This window comes from Drosophila kikkawai, chromosome 3L (assembly GCF_030179895.1).
Source record: "Drosophila kikkawai strain 14028-0561.14 chromosome 3L, DkikHiC1v2, whole genome shotgun sequence".
NCBI lineage: Eukaryota > Metazoa > Arthropoda > Insecta > Diptera > Drosophilidae > Drosophila > Drosophila kikkawai.
Window position 1 is genome coordinate 10,418,142 of NC_091730.1, and position 19,906 is coordinate 10,438,047.

Here is a 19,906-nt window from a genome sequence, read left to right on the forward strand (position 1 = left end):
AAACCAATGAATTAATTCTTAAGGTAATATAGCTTCAATCAGTTGCCAGCATGTTCTCGAGCAAAGTAGTAAAGTCGTTGTCGGCTACCAGGCCAATTATTCGGTTGGAGTGTAAAGGATCTAAAGGAACGGTTTCCGATTGGTTGCCTTTGAAACAGGATTGGAGCAAGAGGTTTTGTATCCTTCCGGAACAATATACCGAAGATTTTGCAAGGCGTATAAATGAGTTTGCAACGAGAGACGGCGATGTTTTTGTGGTGACATTTATGAAGAGTGGAACAACCTGGATGCAGGAGTTGGCCTGGCTCTTGTTGAATAATCTGGACTTTGACAAAGCTAATAAGAGCCACACTGTAAGACGATGTCCCCATATAGAGTGAGTAGTACTCAAAATGTATTGAGAATATTTTAACATAATATATTGATACATATTTTGAGAGGTTCCTTCTTCTATAAACCTTTTAAATATATTTTATAAATTTTGGAAGCATAAAGAAATACATAATAATTATTTAAATAATAATGATCATTTTCTTTCAGGCATTCCGTTATAAGAAATAACCTTCATGTGGATAGTATTTCAGTGTGCGATCAGATGCAGGATAATCCTCGTTTTATCAAATCGCACCTTCCCGCACAACTTTTGCCGCGACAAATTTGGGAAAATAAACGAAAAATCATCTACGTGGCCCGTAATCCCAAGGATGTTGTCATATCATCCTTTTACTTTCTCACTAAACTCAACCTTTGGCAGGGAAATATGGATGATTATATAGACGAGTTTATCACAGATCGGATTTATTACGCATCATACTGGTCGAATGTTTTGGACTTTTATCGAATGCGTAACGAAAGTAATGTCTTTTTTGTGACATTTGAGGAGATGAAACAGGATCTGAAGGATGTCATTGAGAGGCTGTCAAGGTTTTTGGACTGCAAAGTCTTGAGTGAAATGGAAGTTGATATGCTGGTAAAACACTTATCATTTGATCAAATGAAAGGCAAGTCTTTAGTAATTTTAATTGAATATTTAATATCAAGTATATTAATTTTTCAGAAAACCAGTTTAATAATCCCACGTCATTGATAAGGGCTGCTTTTGAGGCAAAAGAGGATTTTAAGTAAGCATAATTTTGTTAAAGATCTTTATAGCAACATTATAAAATATATACATTTTTTTCATAGTTTTATGCGGCGTGGCATTGTGGGATCTTACAGAGATGAACTAAGCTCGGAGCAAATAAGTAAATTGGATAGATGGACTCAAGAGTATTTACAAGAATATGGATTAAATGAATCTGATATTTTTGGAAATATAAAATAAAATAAAATTAAACAATTTCGAACGCCGATGATTTTATATCTTTTGCAGTTTGAAATTGTAGTAAAATGTAGTAAAATTTAGAAATTCATCATTAAATCTATCACAGCTTTCCCTTTTTTTATTTTTCCTTAGCATATTAAAAACGGAAAATAAATATATGTATATAAATAATTCTTATAGTAAAAAATTGTACAAATTTGCAAATAAATAACAGAATTTTGCTCTTTATTGTTATTGTACACGAAAAATAAAGAAAAAACCATGTTTATTGTGCATATTTATTGAAAAATACCAACACATTCGTGACCAACCGCAAGCTGGCAACACTGAAAGTTTTCTGACCTCTGTGTTTGGTTATCTAAGATAATGAAGATTACTTATCTTCATCCATTTTTGGTTTTTAACGACAAGTTGTGTTAAACGAAGTGAATATTAAAGCACGTTTGTCGAGTTGTTTCTATTTCATTATTTTATATGTGGGTCTTATCAATAAAAGTTCATTCTTATCAGTGTTTTGCGAGTGCCTCAACCTGTACTAAACCAATGAATTAATTCTTAATTTAATTTAGCTTCAATCAGTTGCCAGCATGTTCTCGAGCAAAGTAGTAAAGTCCTCGGCTACCAAGCCACTTATTCAGTTGCAGTATAAAGGATCTAAAGGAACGGGTCCCGATTGGTTGCCTTTGAAACAGGATTGGAGCAAAAGGTTTTGTATCCTTCCGGAACAATATACCGAAGATTTTGCAAGGCGTATAGATGAGTTTGAAACGAGAGATGGCGATGTTTTTGTGGTGACATTTATGAAGTGTGGAACAACCTGGATGCAGGAGTTGGCCTGGCTCTTATTGAACAATCTGGACTTTGAGCGAGCTAAAACAAGCCACACTGTAAGAAGATGTCCCCATATAGAGTGAGTATTATTCCAAAAATATTAGGAATATTTTAACAAGGTTTCTTGTGAGAGATTTTTAACAGGCTGCAGTTTTTCTAGACACCCTAATTTAATTATAAAATATTTTACTTAACTTTAAATCATGAAAAGATACATTAAAGATTTTAAAAAAATTATGATAATTTTCTTTCAGACATTCTGTTATAAATAACAAGATACCTGTGGATACTATTTCAGTGTGCGATCAGATGCAGGATAATCCTCGTTTTATAAAATCTCACCTTCCCGCACAACTTTTGCCGCGACAAATTTGGGAGCAGAAACGAAAAATTATCTACGTGGCCCGTAATCCCAAGGATGTTGTCATATCATCCTTTTACTTTCTCACTAATCTCAGGCTTTGGCAGGGAAATATGGATGATTATATAGACGAGTTTATCACAGATCGGATTTATTTTGCACCATACTGGTCGAATGTTTTGGACTTTTATCGAATGCGTAACGAAAGTAATGTCTTTTTTGTGACCTTTGAGGAAATGAAACAGGATCTGAAGGATGTCATTGAGAGGCTGTCGAGGTTTTTGGACTGTAAAGTCTTGAGTGAAATGGAAATTGATATGCTGGTAAAACACTTATCATTTGATAAAATGAAAGGTAAGTCTATATTTATTGATTATTTATTATTGAATTTTTATTCATTGAATATTTAATATTATTATTCATTATTTTTCAGAAAACCAGTTTAATAATCCCACGGAATTGATTAGGACTGCTTTTGAGACAAAAGAAGATTTTAAGTAAGCATAATTTTGTTAATTAATTTTAGAGGAACATTTTAGAATATATATGGTATATACATATATATTTTTTTCTTTTTTCATAGTTTTATGCGGCGCGGCATTGTGGGATCTTACAGAGATGAACTAAGCCCTGAGCAAATAGAAAAATTGGATAGATGGACTCAAGAATATTTACAAGAACATGGATTGAATGAATCTGATATTTTTGGAAATATAAAATAAAATACAAATAAAGTTCAACAATAAAGAAAGCTCAGTTTCGAGCGCTGTTTTTTATATCTTTTGCAGTTTGAAATTGATTTATTAAAAAATGTATAAAAATATATTAACTTAAATTATAATATTTAAATACATCCTCTGAAATATAATAAACCTAAGCAATTTCAGTTCAGAAAGTTATTATTTTTATACCCTTGCAGTGTATTATAATTTCAGTCAGAAGTTTGCAACGCAGTGAAGGAGACGTTTCCGACCCTATAAAGTATATATATTCTTGATCAGCATCAACAGCCGAGTCGATCTAGCCATGTCCGTCTGTCCGTCTGTCCGTCTGTCTGTCTGTCCGTCTGTCTATCCGTCTGTCCGTCTGTCCGTCTGTCCGTCTGTCTGTTTCTACGCAAACTAGTCCCTCAGCTGTAAAGCTTTCTGAATGAAACTTTGCACATAGTCTTCTATATACTCTCACTGCTATATATGTCGGAACGGGCCGGATCGGACGACTATATCATATAGCTGCCATACAAATGTTCGAAAAATTTTTAGAAAAAAAATTATAACTTAACTGTTTTCCAACATATGTGCACTATTTTTTACATATGACCATTTTATATTATTTCTGAATTTTGGTATAAATTTTATGAAAATCGGCCAACTATATCATATAGCTGCCATATAAACCGATCGGTAGGTGTAGGGAAAATGTAAAACTGGGAATGTAAAACTGTAACTGTCAAACTCTCAACATAATAAGTATAGGTAGAATGCAATGAAATAATATTTGCAAGGGTATACAAACTTCGGCGTGCCGAAGTTAGCTTCCTTTCTTGTTATTTATATTTCAAAGTATTTCATTGTTTTCTAGTTATTTATCTTTCCCCACCTCACAGTAATGTTTAAGAAAACTAAACCCAGCTTTAATCTCCTCACTGAACCCCCAAAAATTAAACCCAAAACTTTCGCATCGTATAAGATGGATTTAGAGGCGTAGCAGACCTCTCTCTTAACACTCTTGGCTTTTAAGCCGCAGTCTTGGCCAAAACGCTGCGCGGTTTAAGCCACACGCTATCGGCTGTTTCTCTGTTTCGGACGGCTGTGTTTTTGTGTCTGTGATAAACAAGTAAAATGCATCAGAAGAACCTGCTTCTAGTGCTGCTCTTAGTGGTAATTGGTAGTATTTTCTACTATCTTTACAACCTAAAACTAGAACGGGAGCAAACGGAATCCGTGTCATCAACGACATCGCAACTGCAGGCGGTGTTCGAGGCAAAGGTTATACCCCAACTCGGAGCTCTGGGCCGTCCGGCGAGGGGCAACTGGACGGCAAAGCAGCTGGAGGCCATGGCACAGAGTCAGCGGGAAACGGGTTACAATGCCTGGCTCTCGGAGCGCATATCACCTGAGCGCACGCTCTATGACATGCGGCATCGCAGGTGAGAGCTTCAAGAGCTTCCAGAGAGCTGTAGAAGTATAAGAGTATAGTGATGACGATATTTGTACGATCTTCCGATCTCTACAGCTGTAAAAAGCTTGATTACCCGGCGAAAAAGCTGCCCTCGGTGAGCGTGGTGATAACGTATCACAACGAGGAGGCAAGCGTTCTGCTGCGGACGTTAAGCAGTCTACGTAGTCGGACTCCGGAGCTGCTGCTTCGCGAGATCATACTGGTGGACGATGGCAGCCCCACGGTGGATCCCAAGCTCAAGGACTTCTTCCAGGTCAAGTTCCCCGACAAGTTGAGACTCCACCGACTGGACACCCAGGTGGGTTTGATGCAGGCACGAGTGGCGGGCGCCCAGTTAGCCCTGGCTGATGTCCTACTCTTTCTGGACTCCCATGTGGAGGTCACACAAGGCTGGCTGGAACCGCTGCTTTCACCTATTCTGGAGAACAACAAAACCTGCACCACGCCCATCATCGATACCATTGATTATGAGAATCTGGCCTATAGAAGGGGCAAGCCTTCGCGGGGCTTCTTTGACTGGGAGTTCAACTACATACAGTTGCCGCTGCTCAAGGAGGAGGCAGTGGCCATGCCGGCACCCCACCAGAATCCCATCATGAGTGGCGGACTCTTTGCCATTGGACGTCAATGGTTCTTTGAGCTGGGAGGCTATGACAAGGGCCTAAAAATCTGGGGAGCGGAGCAGTTCGAGCTGAGTCTGAAACTGTGGCTGTGTGGAGGCAGAATCCTGGAGGTGCCCTGCTCTAGAATTGGCCATCTCTACCGGGAGGGCAGCTTCAAGGTGCACTACACTGACAAGGGCAAGAGCAGTGAAGAGAAGCTGATATCGAGGGTGAGTGGGAGTTAAGGAATGTCAGGATAAGAATTGATCTTATAAATTCCGAAAACCTTTCAGAACTACCGTCGCGTGGCCGAGGTTTGGCTGGATGAGTACAAGGATAAACTGTTTGCCAATATGCCCCACTTGACTGTGATCCAGGCGGGAAATCTGGCCGAGCAGCGGCAGCTCAAAAAGCGTTTAAACTGCAAACCCTTCAAGTGGTTTCTGGACAACTTGGCTCAGGACTTTCTGCAAGTATATCCACTCAAAGATCCTGGTGACTACGCCTTTGGCACACTGCAAAGTATGTCTTCTCCGGAACTCTGCTTGGATCGCACGGAAACCGAACCTAGTCGCCCTCAACTGAGTCCCTGCAGCTCGGATCCCACCTTTCCAAGCAAACCAGAGCAACAGTGGGTTCTTACCAATCGGTGGGAGCTGCGCTCTGGCTTTCGGTGTCTGGAGGTGCGTAACAAGTCCGTGGATGTCCACGTCTACCAGTGTCACCGCCAGAAGGGCAATCAGTTTTGGTCATACGATACCAAGACCCATCAGATTGTCTTTGGCCAGAATGCTAACGCCAGGAGGTGTCTGGAGGTGGAACCGGAGAAGCATGGAGTAACCATGAGGGATTGCGATCCAAATCAAGCCAAGCAGCGTTGGAAATTTGGATATCAGAATAACGAGAGACTGAAGCATTTCTGGGATAATGTCAAGACCAATTAGGATGAAGTAGTTTTTTTCCTTTTAGGTGCCAATAGCTATTACTTAGCTTTTTGTTATATTTTATTTACTCAAGGTTATCTTTTATAATTTTGTATTTATTTAAGTTAAAGAAAAGCCAAGAGATTATTTTGATTACTTATTAATAAAGAAGCTGTTACAAATTCTAGGTAAAATAAATAAGATAATAATTTTTTGACTTTAAATACTGTTTTTAAATTGAGTAAAGATGAAACTACAGTCCTGCTGTAAAAAGTACTAACTCTGAGCTACTTTTTTATTCCAAAAAACTCGTCCCTCTTGATCTTCAGTGTTCTGTTCTACCTCCTGATGTCCTCCAAATATCCGAACTTTGTAGGTGAAATAATACAAGTTGTAGATGTCCATGATGTGCTCCAAGTGACTGCATATGAATTGCATGGAAACTGGAAAACTCAGCTGCAAAGTAAGAGTTTGATATAGAATCAGTGTTAAGTAAAATCTATTAACTCACATCAATCACTGGGTAATAGGAATGATCCAGGTAGTATTTGTGATGATCTTGTGATTTGTTCATCTGCCCACCCAAATGCAAGTCTACCTCGAAGGGCAGAAAGCGATGACCCCGCCATTCATCGCGGCTATCCCCGGCCAAGACATTGACATTGGTAAGACATCTGCCCAGTTCCTCTGTGGCCTCGCTGTCAATCTTGACGGGACTGCAAATGCTGCTATTGGGTAAAGCTTCCAAGACAAAGGCCTCGAGGGCAGCTCTACTAAAGACTATGCCAGAGCCTTGGTGCATGAAGACCTAAAGAAATATTTCTAAATTTTTAAAATAAATTTTTATAAATATGTTGTTAGCTTACCAGACCATTGGGTGTCCTTAGTTTACAGCCAAAATATACAAGTTCATTGGGACTATAGGTGCTCAGCATCTCACGCAGGTTCTCAACCACCACAAAACTTGAAAGAACATTGAATATTTATCAGTACTCCTAAACAATTAAGCCCCACTTACTTGTCATCATTTGCATAGAGAAACCAATCACCCTTGTGGATGTGATACCCTTGGACGTACTCCAGGTGGGCTCTGATTCGCTCCCACCGGCTGTGCAGATGCAGGAATACCGCCGGCTCCAAGAAGTGGTCAATATCGTCGCTGACAAACACAAAGTGATCGCAATGCTTGGCCCAAGTTCGGAGGATGTGTATACCGGCATGCTCATGCCGGTACTCATAGGTGACTATAATGCAGAAAATCCTAGGCGGCGGAGGAGCTACCAAGATGTCCTTCTTTTCGAGATTCTCTCGCTGCAGTTGCATTACCATCACCAGGAATATGAAGCACAGGAGCAGGATATATATCCCATTGCAAGGGCTGCACTTGTTTTTTACTCGACTATTGAATAGTCGTGGCATTGCGAAAGCACTTCTTGAAATGGCGAGTTGGCGAATTGGAGACCATGGTGGCTGGTCCGTCGACAATTTAATTATGGTGAGTGCTTTTGTCTGCTCAGAGAGCTGTTCTGCGTTGCCTTTGGTTTCGTTTTCATCTTCTCACCCCGCCCGCATACAAATTGCCTTTTTCAATTAGAATTATTAACCCACCTGCCGGCATCGAAGACGTTGTGCCATTCGATTGACGATAATGGCTTTCGAGTTGATGCAAAACTTTACAGTTGGCAGCGGGGACTTGACACGAAAGGAAATAAACTTGAGAGTTGTCCGGGAAAAGGGCTGGGCTTTGGATGCTAAACAAATTTAAAGTGGTGTATCGATGGCCACCTGGTCTGGTGGCTACTTGCTGCTGTATTGTGACATATTCGCTGGAATCCCGGCCCACAGCTTTGGTATCGGATTTAAACACGTTCCCAGATTTGCATAGATACTTTGTATCTATTTTTGGCCTGTCACAGATATAAACCGTAAACAAACATGTTTCAATCGCCGGCAAAAAAACAAAACATCTGTGTGTTTATGGATTTCAATAATCACATGTATGGATTTCATGTGAAAACCCTACGGAACCTGTGTCTCAGTTTACGTGCTCAAGTTACCACATGAGTTGTGTCATCTACCAACAGGTAATGCGAGAAAGGCCTACACATGATTAGGGTTACAGGAAGCAGCAGCAAAAAGTGCAATATTGTGCACATTTCTCAGCTCTCAGGCATGATGCAACAATGACACTTGGCCAAAGAAGGGAAAAAACGAGGAAAAACGGAAGTAATTTTGTACAGACAAAAGGGCAATGGGAAAATTGAGACGACAGATTCATTGATGAACACGTTTACCAGCCTTCCCACCCCCTAACTTTCCCGCATGTGAAATGAGCTATGTATGTGGGTTACTCCGGCTTACTAGGAACCCACTCTCGTTTGCCAATTGAAACATCAGACAGCTGCCAGAGGTGAGTCCTTTATTGAGGCCCAAATTCTATGGATTGTGGCACAAAAGTGCCAAAGACTTTCATGCGATAAAGAAAGTAATAGTAATCGTACATTTGGGGCGGATATTCCACACGAAAGGCTATGGCGCTCAGGGATATGGGAACGGTTTTCTGTAAAGATAATTTATATCAAATTAAATATTTTAAAAGAAAATTGAGAGTTCATAGTTTACCTCATCTACTTTGTGGTAGGTTAGGTTGTGCAGCCACTTTATAGAATCATAGCCTTCCATGAACTGGTGATCCATGCCAATGGGAATAAAAGTCTCGTTTCCAAACTCATCTCTACTGTCCACAATGGTGGCATTTACATGGCTTAGGCAACGATTTACCTCCAGACCCTCAGTAAAGCCCTCCAGATGAAGGCAGTGCTTGTTATTGGGTTCTTTGGAGGCAATTGTATAGCGCCTTAAGGCCTCATGACTAATAACATAGCCACTTCTGGCATAGACAAAGGGCTGTATAAAGAAAATATTTTATAAAATATTTAATTAAATTTAATAATTAATTTCCAGGCTCACCTCATGTGTATAAATATTCTCTAGTTCATAGCCAAAGTAGATCGGTTGACTAGGCAGATATTTCCTTCGATCTATCATATACCGGAGATTCTCTAGAACCACAAAGCTGTAGGTGGGAAAGTACTTAAACAACTGGCGAAAATTTCCTATGTTTGTTGTTTTTGTGTTTTGATAATTCTCATTCTTCATTCACGTCACAAAATCGTGCATATCAATAAAAAACCATCTCTGATCCGCTGTGCATACAAACGCCCAATGCAAATAGGTACAAATGTTAAATGGCCAAAAAAAAAAAAACCTAACTAAGCAAACAATTGCCATTTAGAAAACAAAAAAAAAAACCGTGTCAACAACATGGCAAGATCCGTTTTTGAATGAATCGTGGACACGCCAAGCAAACAAAGTCCAAGTTCAAGCCGCAAATGAGTGAGGCAAACAGAGCTGGCTAAAATTGAAAAATAAGCCAGGAAAAAACAAAAAGTGTGGAAGAACATTAACATTTCGACTTGATTGTTTGCCAAAGATATAAGTAATTTTTGAGGTTGAGGTGCTATATAGTAGTACTTGTAGTTAAGGAGGCCTAAATGTCAAGAGTCTCGTATTAAATATGACACATAAATATTCTCCTTGAGCCTGTCCCATAAAACGTGAAACTTTAGTGATAATTACCACAGACATAAAGTTTTAATTACCGCCAAGTCAAGTTATCAAGTCATTTCAACGACGATTAAGCGGGGCATAAATATTCCAATTTAAATTCAATCGATTTTGTAATATTCTATGGCCGGTGTTGACAACACACTCAATAAATTCAAATTATGTGTGACGGCGTAAATTAGGGAAAACTATTTCCATTGACAGCCATCCGGCACACTTAATTGACCCCAAGACACGCACTCTTTTACCAAATTCCCGATAGTGCACACTCAATATTAATCAAGAGAAGGAAATTCCGGCAATTTATATAGCCAAGTATATAAATAAATTTTTTTAATTGAATTGCACTTTTTGCAGTGCGCAAAAATCAAAACAAATTGATAAGCAAAATGTTATATGAGCAAAATCCGAGCTCAACTGAGTGACCCACATTTGACGGCCTCCGATTGATGCCTGTCCATTATTGTCTGTATACATGATTTGATTATAAGTTATATATTTACATTTTGAGTTAGTTTTGTTCCTTTTGCATGCTGGGAACTAATGGAGAATCCATTGGGATAGGGTTGTGCTCGAGGAGCATTCATTTGTCAGGTTATCAGCATAATCTAATACAAACTATGCTAATGGTTGAACGGAAAGCCATGGGAAAATGTTCCCCTCCTATCCCTGTCCCGAAATTTGTTCCAATTATGACGGAGAACCTCCCAGGAGAGCAATCAAGCAACAGGGAATATATATAGTCTCCATTGTGTTGCCCCTACAAAAGACAGATAAACTACCGCCGCCGCCGGCTATAGAAGATACTCGCACTTCCTTGCCGCATTTTTCTCGCTGCGATAAAGGAAACTCTCTCTCTCCGTGGGCCAAAACCACAAAGGGAAGCCCCAGAAAAATCGAACGACAATGCGAAGAATAGAACGGAACCGACTGGGAACCGGGAAAGGGAATGGGAAAGGGAACGGGAACCTAAACATAAACGGGAACATCGAAGACCCAGACCAAGCCCAAAACCCAACTCGAACACAAACAAAATACTGCCGAAGGCTGACTGATAACTTTATCAATGAAAGAAGTCAAAATATGTTGAGTGAGGCGGCCACCGAACTCGGTGCTCATAAAAATAAACAACACGAGTAAGTAATAATGCACTGAAAAAAATTAATTTAATTGATTTTATATTAAAATAAACAGGAAAGGAAAGATTTAAGGCAATTTAAAGACTTAACTTTTGAACAAAAAATATATATAAATATATAACTTAATGAAAAATCTTTTTTACCATTTTCTCTCAGTGCAACAGCAACAATCGAATACTTAAAATATCATAACAATATGAAATGCGATAAAGGCGACATGACAAAGAACTCATCGGCAATTTACGACTGCGTTGAGCAATTCAAATGAAGTTATGTTATGATCGGGCTAAGGATGGGAATCGATCGGTAGTCTCAGTCTCACCTTGAGGGCTCCACGCGGAGAAACCAATCCACTTTGTCGCCATAAAATAGAAAGGCATGCATCAGCCCCTGATGAACCAGGGTCCAGGTTTCCGTGGCATTCACCTCGGCCACGTAGGGCTCCAGTTCCATGTCGATGTCGCCGCTCACAAACAGCAGCACATTGCAGTGCTTGCCCCAAGTGCGTTTCACAAACTTGGGAGTATTGGGCTTATCATAATCATAGGGTATCATGCAGAGTATCCTTATGTCATGGTACAGGGGATCCACCTCTGAATTAGTATTCAATTTCTTTGGTTTCCTCTCGATTGCACTAATATTAAAGTAAAGTGTGATCACCAAGAACAAAATCAAGACCAAGAACAGCCCATAATAGACACGTCTGTGCGAAGTCATAGCTTCCAACTAAACTGAAATTAATTTCAGGCCACAAGAAGTGGGAATATTCAATTTTAGATAAGACAATTTATCAGTCCATAGTTTTAGATTAACCCTCTATATTTCTTAGGGGTTTCGATGTGCACTCAAGCTTGGTACGCGGAAGTCATCGTTTTAACCGGCTTTTGTTTATGGTCAAGCGGTTTTTCAGTGGGATTAGAGGAAGCAAAAATTCTCTCTACTTAGACAGTTCCTATAATTAAACATGGAATTGGTTCTTTATTTTTTTTCTGCGCAAAAAAATAATCTTGATTCTGCGGTCGTTGGCTTAATTGCAGCAACACAAAAAGCTAAATTGGTGAATGCTACTCTGACGATTGCATGTTTGGTTTTATTAGTTAATTAAAATATTTGTTAAGCCGGGCCAAGTGCTAACTCAATTGGTTGTGCAAATTAAGTGTAATTACACGATTGGTTAGCCGCCGAGAGCAGATAGTTTTGATAAGATAATCGCTGCACTGATTAAATTTTAGTAAACCAATCGTGGGTCATCATGATGTACTAGCTGTGATTAGCTAATCCCTGGCTTATTCAAATAATCAAATCATTTGGCAAACTGTCATTTGAGCCGCAATTAAATCAAAGGGCTATAAAATGTAAATATCCCCTGGGTTTTACTGCATTTCTGTTTAAGAGAGATGATCCAACAACAACCTGCTGCTTCAAATCTCTGGCAGGCCAAACAAACATTAAGTTACAAAATAAAAACCTTTGGCCCATAAAATTAAACCGCAGCCAAATACGCAGAACAGACAAGAGAAAAAAGGAAAAACAAATTGTTGGAGAGAAAAACAGGCTAATCTCGTGGCGCGAGCTTATCAGGAAAACAAACCTGCAGCAACCCACTTTATATGTATCCGCATCTGTGGCTGTATCTGTATCTGCGTCTGCATCTCCATCTGCATCTGTAACCGCTGTGTCGGGCTGCTGCGCTAGCTCCCAATCCAAGTTACAGTCTCATAAGCACACTGGGGAAAATTTTAGAAATGTTTTAATATACTTACCTAATTTTCTTTACAATTTAAATATCTAAAAATAATATCTTTGACTACTAGAAATTTTTAAAATAATTTTATTAATTTCTAATTCATTTATTCTTCGTTTCTTATTAATTCCCTTAGTTTAAAGAGCTCTCCTAATTTCTCCCTCTGCACACCTTCAATCCCAAATCCCATTCTTAGTCCCAAATCCAATCCGAACCCCCCACCGCTGCACCTTTGATGTTCTTGTGATGGCAGCGCCCAAGATAGGAACAGTTAGCTCGACGCAGTTAACTCGTTCGGTCGTAGTTTTCCCGCTGGGGTTTTATGAGCCGGGTTCACGTCCACAGTACCGACTATCTTGCAGCATGCCCATAACTTTGAATCATACAACTTTTATTTGCATTTTTATTTGTTTTCCTCAGAATAGCGCTCCTTCAACTTTTGTATATATAGGTATATATTTTTTATGAAGATAGAATTTAATTTTGATTTCGTTTTGCTTTTGCTTTTGTTTGGCAACGCAATCGAGGTAAATACTTGGCTTGAATTTAGCATAAAGCTCCACTTGAGATTGTTGTTATAAATAAATATTTTGCTGAATTTTCAGATTTAACCACAAGGAGAACGACGGTTCTGTCAGTAACTAATTCGCATTCTATGCTTGACCTAATCTCAAATTGCCTTTTCAGGCGGCTCTCGAAGCCAAGCCCAGGCCCAATCAATTTATTGTTATTCTTTATTGAATTCCAATCACAAAATTCTAACAATTTTCTTGAACAGAAATTGAGTTTACTTTATATTTCTTTTTTTTCTTGTTAGGTAATGTGTGGCATGTGAAACCACAGCCTCCGAATTTATATCTTTCCTTGGGTAGCGGCATACCAGGAGCCCAGAGCTGCGATACAGATAATTTATCTAAAAAAAAAAGCTTTTAATTTGTTGCTATCTAAGAGCTTTTACTACATTCCACTATATCTACATATATGGAAAACACTTTTTGAGCAAATATTTATACAAGCGCCGCATTCTCGCTTGCCATTTACAATAGCAAACACATCAAATTGCAAAATCCTCGCCTTGGCAGAGGCTGTTGCTGCTGCCTTTTTATTTATTACTTTTGTGTGTGTGTGTTTGCCTGCATTCTTTATTTATTCTCAGTGCTGTTTTCAAACCTTTCATTCACCTTTGAGTTGAAATAAAAGCCGGGTAAATAACGCAGAAGCGTCAGTTAGCGATGATGTTTGCCCAAAGTCTAAAGGGAATTTAACGCATGACATTTAACAAAAGTACAAAAACAAAAGCTCCGAAACCGAAACTGACACGGCAGGTAAACAGATTTGAGGCAGTGTGTGACTTTTAATAAGAATCTTGCCAGAGCATAGGTAAACACCGGTAATCCCTGGTAACCAGCCTTGAATAACTCTTATTATTTAAATAATTTTCCATAATTTTTAGGTCATTGGGCTTAACTGAAAATTTAAATATTGGCTCAGTGCTGTTTACACAGTTGTTGTAATATTTTTCGTGTTTATTTCGAGGCTGAAACCAATTTAAATATTATGGCTTGTTTGTGTTATATATGTATAGTTTTTACAACGCCGCGTTGACCCCATAATAATATTTATAGAAATGGACAAATGCTCACATTTGGTGACCGTTTTCCAAACCGTTCATTCGTTCGTTCGGGCTTGCCAATTTTTAATTTAGCCTTTGTTTTGGTATCGGTCTTAGCCGCCTGCACAAAAAAGTGGGTCAAATGTTGCGTATTACGCTGTGCTGCCTTTGAGCCCGGCGGCTGTTGGCCAACCGGTTTCGCTTTCAAATATCGGCGGCATTTCGTCTGAGTGTATCCCCCGAGTATCTTCCAGATACAGCCTCAACATCGACTGGGACTCCAGTTTGAGCCACGAATTTTTTGTAGTTTTTTGGCGCTTAATTGAAAATTCATTCAGCCAAGTCAGCGAGCGTAAACGTGGGCTAATGTGCATTTTATTAATAAATTGTCCGCTTCATTAGCTCGGGGTTAGGCCTTTTGCCCCGGCAACCTGCAACTTTCACCGATGGATATATGCAGATGCGGCTGCATCCGATGGATGGATGGGCTTTTAATAAATTGCCCTTTGGTTGCGCTTTCTCGGAGGAGTCCACAGAGTTCGAGCTAATTATGTTGTTTATGTTGTATAATATTTTGATGGTCGCGGTGCGCGATCTACACATGTTTTTGTGGCCGGAGCGCCGTTAAAGCCGGCAATGCAAATGCTAATGGAAATAAAAATTCAAATAAAAATGCAAATATAAAAATGCACATTAAAAATGCAAATAAAAATACAAATATAAAAATAAATAAAAGTAAAAAATTGACTTGCTTTGAAGCCGCCAAGGTGAAAGCATAAAAAAGGCAAGCCTGCCACTGGCAATTTTCTTTCATAAGCAATCGGGGCTTTAACCCATTACACCTGGTAATTAGCATGCGTAACATAAAAGCCGATACTAAAACTCATTAGCAGCAATTTCAGGTGTGCACTGGAATTATTTGTTTGCAATGCCATAATGGCAATGAAATTTTATGGCACTCCTAAGGCGCTGCTGTAATACGTAGCTACACGGCAAGAAGTGTTCTCGAAAGATATTTATATCAAAGTCAGAAAAACTGCTTTAATTAAGATAATAAATAACATTATCTGCTGCTTTGAATAACAAAATTAATTCATTATAAATTGATTTGTAGACGCTGAGTATTTACGTATATTTTAATATATTTATTAAGGTATTCTAATCGTATTAGCCTTTCTGCATTAATTATTTTACTGTTTAAAGACGCTAATATATTTATTTATTTTGTTTACCACTTTTGAATATACATACTGTATATTTCCACAAAATTGTATTATTAAACTTGCCACTGATAAATTACCTTTTTTTTATGGTCTAGAAAATATTTATTTGTTTTGTTTATTATGTTGTTGGAGCTAGTAAACTTCACATTATCTTGATTTATTATAGATTTATTATTCAATAAAAATATGGTTGATTAGCATTTTGGGAGGGAAAGAATTTATTAAATTTTGAAGAGATTATTAACACTATTAAATATGTTATTTATTTTGTTTTATATATTTTAAAATATTAAATATATACTGAAATTTCTATCTATGTTTTTTTGTTTCTAGTTTATAATTTAGAACGTAATACAATTTGTTTTTGGTAACCTACACTTTTAGTTTTCTTTGCTTTCGATATGGAAATGGAACGTGAGGGGATTACCTGAGCCAGTGACCACGCGCTTCAGGTTGGAATTTTTTGGCATGGTTTTAATGAAACAATTTGCACACATTGCGGCAAACTGGCAAACCGACAAATCGGTGGGCGTGTTTTTGGCCAGGGGATAAAATTCATAGATCATTCGGGCGCTTGGAAAAGCGAGAGAGTGAGAGCTTGGAGCCTTTGTTTAAATATTTATAGATACCAGACATGAGGCTACGTTGGTTAGGCGTCGCATCGGGGAATATGTCATAAACTGTCAAATAAACTAAAAGCGATTGTAAATCATTCGGGCAATTGTAATTAATAATTATTTTGTTTTGCATAAGCCCCGCCATCGTCGCTTGCAGGTGACTGAAGTTCACTGTTCCCACCGATATGCAAATGGTTTCAGCCAAGAGGTTATTCCCCGGAACCGTGACTACTGTCACTGCACCCATTTCACACTTCCCCAGGTACTACGGATCACCGGCGATCGCTGGTCGTCGTGAGATAAATAACTTTTATTGCGGTCGCATAAATGCAATTTATTCGCACTCTACCAATGTGAATTTCTAGTTAGTTGTCGGTGATTTGTTTACCCATTCAAATGGTAATAACGATAATAACGAAGCACGGAAACGGCCGCTGCAACTGCAACCGGTAGTATCTATAAATACAGCCCCGACGGCCGATGATAATACATTATTATTGTGATAAAAAACAACAGTCACATGGCGGCAAAGAGCGACAAATCCATTGCAATGCCATATATAAATTTCCATAGAATACATTGCATATGCTGATGTCGATAGGGCACAGATAGAGCTACGATATTAACTCAGTGGCAGCCGTTTGTTCAGGTTAATCAGGTGCTATCTCAAGTGGAGATGGAATGCAACAAAAATAAAATGCAATGTTTGAACGTGGGGAAAAGCTGAGAAAACGATGAAAAGATGGAGCAAGACCTACCGCAATCCGTATTGCCTTCGGACGGGGACGATACACGTTTTCCGGCACGGGAGCAGAGTCACGTCCAGCGATGCTAGGAAGACCCCTGTGTTCGAGATCATTTATTATGTCTATTGTCTCTAGTACCAATCCGAGGCGATTTGCATACCTATACATGGCTCTGCCAGCTTATCATGGCGAAATTATAATTGCACAAATGTTGCACAATGGCAATGGAATAAGCTATCACGTCCCCCAGCTCAATGTCAAATCGAACTGTCTCTATCTGTCCATCTATCTGTATCTAGCTATCTGTATCCCAGCTATCTCAATCCGCCGGAGGGAAAGCTATTTGTAAAGCTCAACAAGAAACGTGGGGCAAGTTCCGTGGCAAAAGGATTTGTATGCCATCTGTTCGTGGCGTCAATCAAATCACTTGCTGCAGCATCAATGAATCAATTTGAATGCCAAACTGATTGATGGCAAAATAATAATCAATGCCAGGGCGACAGATGGAGCGAATCACAACGTTAAAGACTCGAATTGTAGTTTGTTAAATTCATGTATAATTTATTAATAATTAGCTTGTGGCCTACTTAACCCTAATGACAATATGGGAATCAGTGTTACATTAAGTACAATCTGTTGTCGGTTTAGTAACGTCTTTTGATAATCACAGCGCTTAGTATTATATAATGCATGTATCTCTCGAGCATGAACGAAGGAAAATATCACAGTTTGGGCTCGGTATCCGTGAGTTTGAGGCTTCACCGCTTGAAATCGTCTTTCGCCTTGGATTTCTTCTTCTCGTCGACGGTTTTGTAGGAGCTGCCGAATACCTCTGCATAACTGGGCACAATTGGCATCAACACAAAGTTCGGCTTAGTCTCGCATGTGGGCGATGTTGCGGCGGCTGTTGGTGTTGCTGTTGCTATTGCTGCTGCTGATGGTGCTGATGTTGCAGTTGCTGGCAGCAGCGGCATGGTGACCTCACACAGCTGAAGAGGAGGTGTTTGCTGGCTAACCAAGCTCTCAACTGTGGGGGCAGCAGGCTGTACGGGCACCTCCTGGATGTTACTGCTGCTCCTTTCCTGCTTATTGAACACATTGAACACACTCGGATAGACAATCAGGCACGATGACTGCGGCGACTTTTGCAGCAGCTCGAGAGCCGCCTCGTAGCTGGGCAGACCCGATACCAGAGTGTACTCCGGCACCGGATCCTCGGCCTCCGGATGCAGCTTCAACGCCTCAATGTCCACAATGGTGCACTGCGTTGAGCCATTTGAATTGTTGTGATCTGCAAAAGAACAAAGAACAATAATTGTTTATTAGTAACTGGCATTTTGGAGTGGGGAATAAAGAGGGTGATAGACGTGCTTGGAGATTAATGGAGAGACCTCGACCTAGTTGCATTTGTTTTTCTCTTACTTTTCAGTGCCATTAACTCGCTGAAATATTTTCTCTGGCGTAATTGCCTTGGCACCACTTTCGAATTGAAGGTAGTTGAATTTCACTTTTCGCATTTATTTATTTTTATTTCGCTGCTGACGATGTGCTAATTTTTCAAGACTTTTTGTTACTCAAAAATCACAGACAGAGAGTTAGAGTTTGTTATTGAACTTCTGAACTGAAAAAAAAAACATAAGTTTTACGACCCCGGCAAGTGGAGGATATATTAATGAGATTGTAGCCTTTGACTAGACCTGATACGGAGTGAGTCATTAGCTAATGATGACGGAGATGTGGAAGCACTTAAGCCCAAAGTAAGACGCATTAAAAGATTTCCACTTCTAATGGAGTATTTCCTAGATTGCTGTCGAAATGCTAACCTAATTTCCTATCATTAAATGTTTTATTAGGCTTCTCTTCTTCCATAAAAAACTGTGGAATTTTTGCCTTTGATATTATTTTTGGCTAATCGGACGCCACACACACTCGATAAGATTCCAATCTCAATTAGCTTTTTGGGGTTTTGCCAATGCGGAATACTTACAATTGCGCTTCCAGGTTCGGAACTGATGGTACAGGAAGCAGGAGCAGATGCAGAACACCATCGAGATGAGGATCAGGGTGAAGACGATGCCAATCCACACCTCGTTCATGAACTTGTCGTACTCCAGCTGCTGCTGCAGCTGATCCACACTGCTGCTGTCCAGCACCACACGGTTGGCCAGATCGAAATCCATGATCTCTTCCGCGTTGCTGGAGCTGGAGTTTCTTGCAGGAAGGTGATGCTTCAGCTGAATGGAGCTGAGTATTTGGGCGCCAATCTGCTTAAGGAAGTCACTGTTGGCCAGTGCGTCGAGCGTGCTAATTGTGGGCGTGGAGGAGGCCTCGACAACGGGGGAACTGCGTCCGCTGGTGAGGATCTGTTGGGCGGCGGCGCCGGCGTAGTGATCGAAATGCAGGTCGTGCGAAAGCTCGTAGTTTAGTGCTCGCGGCAGGCCCTCCATGGCTGGCTTTTATATATGTGTCGCTCTTGTAAGATAGCTATCTCTAGGTATCCGTATCTGTGTCGGCACACTTTCACTGTATCTTGCGGATCGTTCTTAATCTCGTTTTCCGTTTCTTTCTCTCTTCTCGGAGCAGAAACACGACCGGCTACCTCTAAGTCCACAAACAAACTGATTTGTGATCCGGAGTACGATCCGGCGATCAGCCCCGAGCAGCATTGCCAGCTCAATGTGGTTTCACTCAAGAGAGTCAGAGAGTGGCAGAGCGTCAGATAGCGAGTGAGAGCTCAAAGCTACCTGGCCAAGATCACTCCTCTCACGCTGCTGCTGCTCTTTTGCCGCTACGCCACGCACCGCTGAGAACGTTCTCTTGCCGTGAAACGATCTTGTAATTCTCCGGAGCGTATCTTTTGTGCTCCCACAGACAATGCCTCGAATTATGGTCCCATAATTGGCGTTACAAAGCGGCGCACATGTTGCCCAAGGAAGCGAGAGAGAGCGGGTAAGGGTAAGGGTAAGGGAGGATCAC

At 40.0% G+C, this 19,906-nt stretch overlaps 6 protein-coding genes across 6 annotated transcripts; 3 read left to right on the forward strand and 3 right to left on the reverse strand.

The window, feature by feature from the left end:
• Window positions 1-61: 61 nt before the first annotated feature.
• On the forward strand, window positions 62-1,331 carry LOC108083025 (luciferin sulfotransferase-like). The gene is made up of 4 exons (XM_017178657.3): window positions 62-376; window positions 541-1,001; window positions 1,058-1,121; window positions 1,186-1,331. The coding sequence occupies exons 1-4, from the start codon at window positions 267-269 to the stop codon at window positions 1,322-1,324; spliced, it is 774 nt and encodes a 257-aa protein (XP_017034146.3). The 5' UTR covers window positions 62-266; the 3' UTR covers window positions 1,325-1,331.
• A 580-nt stretch (window positions 1,332-1,911) lies between these two features.
• LOC108082979 (luciferin sulfotransferase-like) lies at window positions 1,912-3,238 on the forward strand. The gene is made up of 4 exons (XM_017178601.1): window positions 1,912-2,234; window positions 2,410-2,870; window positions 2,950-3,013; window positions 3,100-3,238. The coding sequence occupies exons 1-4, from the start codon at window positions 1,912-1,914 to the stop codon at window positions 3,236-3,238; spliced, it is 987 nt and encodes a 328-aa protein (XP_017034090.1).
• Window positions 3,239-4,357: 1,119 nt separating this feature from the next.
• On the forward strand, window positions 4,358-6,456 carry Pgant8 (Polypeptide N-Acetylgalactosaminyltransferase 8). Its single transcript, XM_017178600.3, has 3 exons — window positions 4,358-4,665; window positions 4,752-5,529; window positions 5,593-6,456. Exons 1-3 carry the CDS (start codon window positions 4,358-4,360, stop codon window positions 6,241-6,243), a joined length of 1,737 nt encoding a protein of 578 aa, XP_017034089.1. The 3' UTR covers window positions 6,244-6,456.
• Window positions 6,318-7,641, reverse strand: LOC108083003 (glycoprotein-N-acetylgalactosamine 3-beta-galactosyltransferase 1). The gene is made up of 4 exons (XM_017178627.3): window positions 7,241-7,641; window positions 7,089-7,185; window positions 6,734-7,030; window positions 6,318-6,678 (listed from the first exon to the last, which is right to left on the reverse strand). The coding sequence occupies exons 1-4, from the start codon at window positions 7,639-7,641 to the stop codon at window positions 6,499-6,501; spliced, it is 975 nt and encodes a 324-aa protein (XP_017034116.1). The 3' UTR covers window positions 6,318-6,498.
• A 1,000-nt stretch (window positions 7,642-8,641) lies between these two features.
• On the reverse strand, window positions 8,642-11,705 carry LOC108082976 (glycoprotein-N-acetylgalactosamine 3-beta-galactosyltransferase 1). The gene is made up of 4 exons (XM_017178598.2): window positions 11,311-11,705; window positions 9,193-9,298; window positions 8,845-9,129; window positions 8,642-8,782 (listed from the first exon to the last, which is right to left on the reverse strand). The coding sequence occupies exons 1-4, from the start codon at window positions 11,703-11,705 to the stop codon at window positions 8,642-8,644; spliced, it is 927 nt and encodes a 308-aa protein (XP_017034087.2).
• A 5,785-nt stretch (window positions 11,706-17,490) lies between these two features.
• On the reverse strand, window positions 17,491-19,552 carry comm2. Its single transcript, XM_017178617.3, has 2 exons — window positions 18,918-19,552; window positions 17,491-18,221 (listed from the first exon to the last, which is right to left on the reverse strand). Exons 1-2 carry the CDS (start codon window positions 19,375-19,377, stop codon window positions 17,689-17,691), a joined length of 993 nt encoding a protein of 330 aa, XP_017034106.1. The 5' UTR covers window positions 19,378-19,552; the 3' UTR covers window positions 17,491-17,688.
• Between the last annotated feature and the right edge of the window lie 354 nt (window positions 19,553-19,906).

What these genes read in the sequence shown, in the direction of transcription:
- LOC108083025 (XM_017178657.3), top strand. Translation starts at nt 267, where the DNA reads ATGAAGAGTGGAACAACCTGGATGCAGGAGTTGGCCTGGCTCTTGTTG. An exon ending in ATCATTTGATCAAATGAAAG is followed by an intron (nt 1,002 to 1,057) that starts GCAAGTCTTTAG and finishes TTAATTTTTCAG; the next exon opens with AAAACCAGTTTAATAATCCC. An exon ending in GAGGCAAAAGAGGATTTTAA is followed by an intron (nt 1,122 to 1,185) that starts GTAAGCATAATT and finishes TTTTTTTCATAG; the next exon opens with TTTTATGCGGCGTGGCATTG.
- LOC108082979 (XM_017178601.1), top strand. Translation starts at nt 1,912, where the DNA reads ATGTTCTCGAGCAAAGTAGTAAAGTCCTCGGCTACCAAGCCACTTATT. An exon ending in AGAAGATGTCCCCATATAGA is followed by an intron (nt 2,235 to 2,409) that starts GTGAGTATTATT and finishes ATTTTCTTTCAG; the next exon opens with ACATTCTGTTATAAATAACA. An exon ending in GAGACAAAAGAAGATTTTAA is followed by an intron (nt 3,014 to 3,099) that starts GTAAGCATAATT and finishes CTTTTTTCATAG; the next exon opens with TTTTATGCGGCGCGGCATTG.
- Pgant8 (XM_017178600.3), top strand. Translation starts at nt 4,358, where the DNA reads ATGCATCAGAAGAACCTGCTTCTAGTGCTGCTCTTAGTGGTAATTGGT. An exon ending in TATGACATGCGGCATCGCAG is followed by an intron (nt 4,666 to 4,751) that starts GTGAGAGCTTCA and finishes CGATCTCTACAG; the next exon opens with CTGTAAAAAGCTTGATTACC. An exon ending in AAGAGAAGCTGATATCGAGG is followed by an intron (nt 5,530 to 5,592) that starts GTGAGTGGGAGT and finishes AAAACCTTTCAG; the next exon opens with AACTACCGTCGCGTGGCCGA.
- LOC108083003 (XM_017178627.3), bottom strand. Translation starts at nt 7,641, where the DNA reads ATGCCACGACTATTCAATAGTCGAGTAAAAAACAAGTGCAGCCCTTGC. An exon ending in CTCTATGCAAATGATGACAA is followed by an intron (nt 7,186 to 7,240) that starts GTAAGTGGGGCT and finishes TGTTCTTTCAAG; the next exon opens with TTTTGTGGTGGTTGAGAACC. An exon ending in CCTATTACCCAGTGATTGAT is followed by an intron (nt 6,679 to 6,733) that starts GTGAGTTAATAG and finishes CTTACTTTGCAG; the next exon opens with CTGAGTTTTCCAGTTTCCAT.
- LOC108082976 (XM_017178598.2), bottom strand. Translation starts at nt 11,705, where the DNA reads ATGACTTCGCACAGACGTGTCTATTATGGGCTGTTCTTGGTCTTGATT. An exon ending in CTCCGCGTGGAGCCCTCAAG is followed by an intron (nt 9,299 to 11,310) that starts GTGAGACTGAGA and finishes TCCCACCTACAG; the next exon opens with CTTTGTGGTTCTAGAGAATC. An exon ending in AGAATATTTATACACATGAG is followed by an intron (nt 9,130 to 9,192) that starts GTGAGCCTGGAA and finishes TTCTTTATACAG; the next exon opens with CCCTTTGTCTATGCCAGAAG.
- comm2 (XM_017178617.3), bottom strand. Translation starts at nt 19,377, where the DNA reads ATGGAGGGCCTGCCGCGAGCACTAAACTACGAGCTTTCGCACGACCTG. An exon ending in CCGAACCTGGAAGCGCAATT is followed by an intron (nt 18,222 to 18,917) that starts GTAAGTATTCCG and finishes GTTCTTTTGCAG; the next exon opens with ATCACAACAATTCAAATGGC.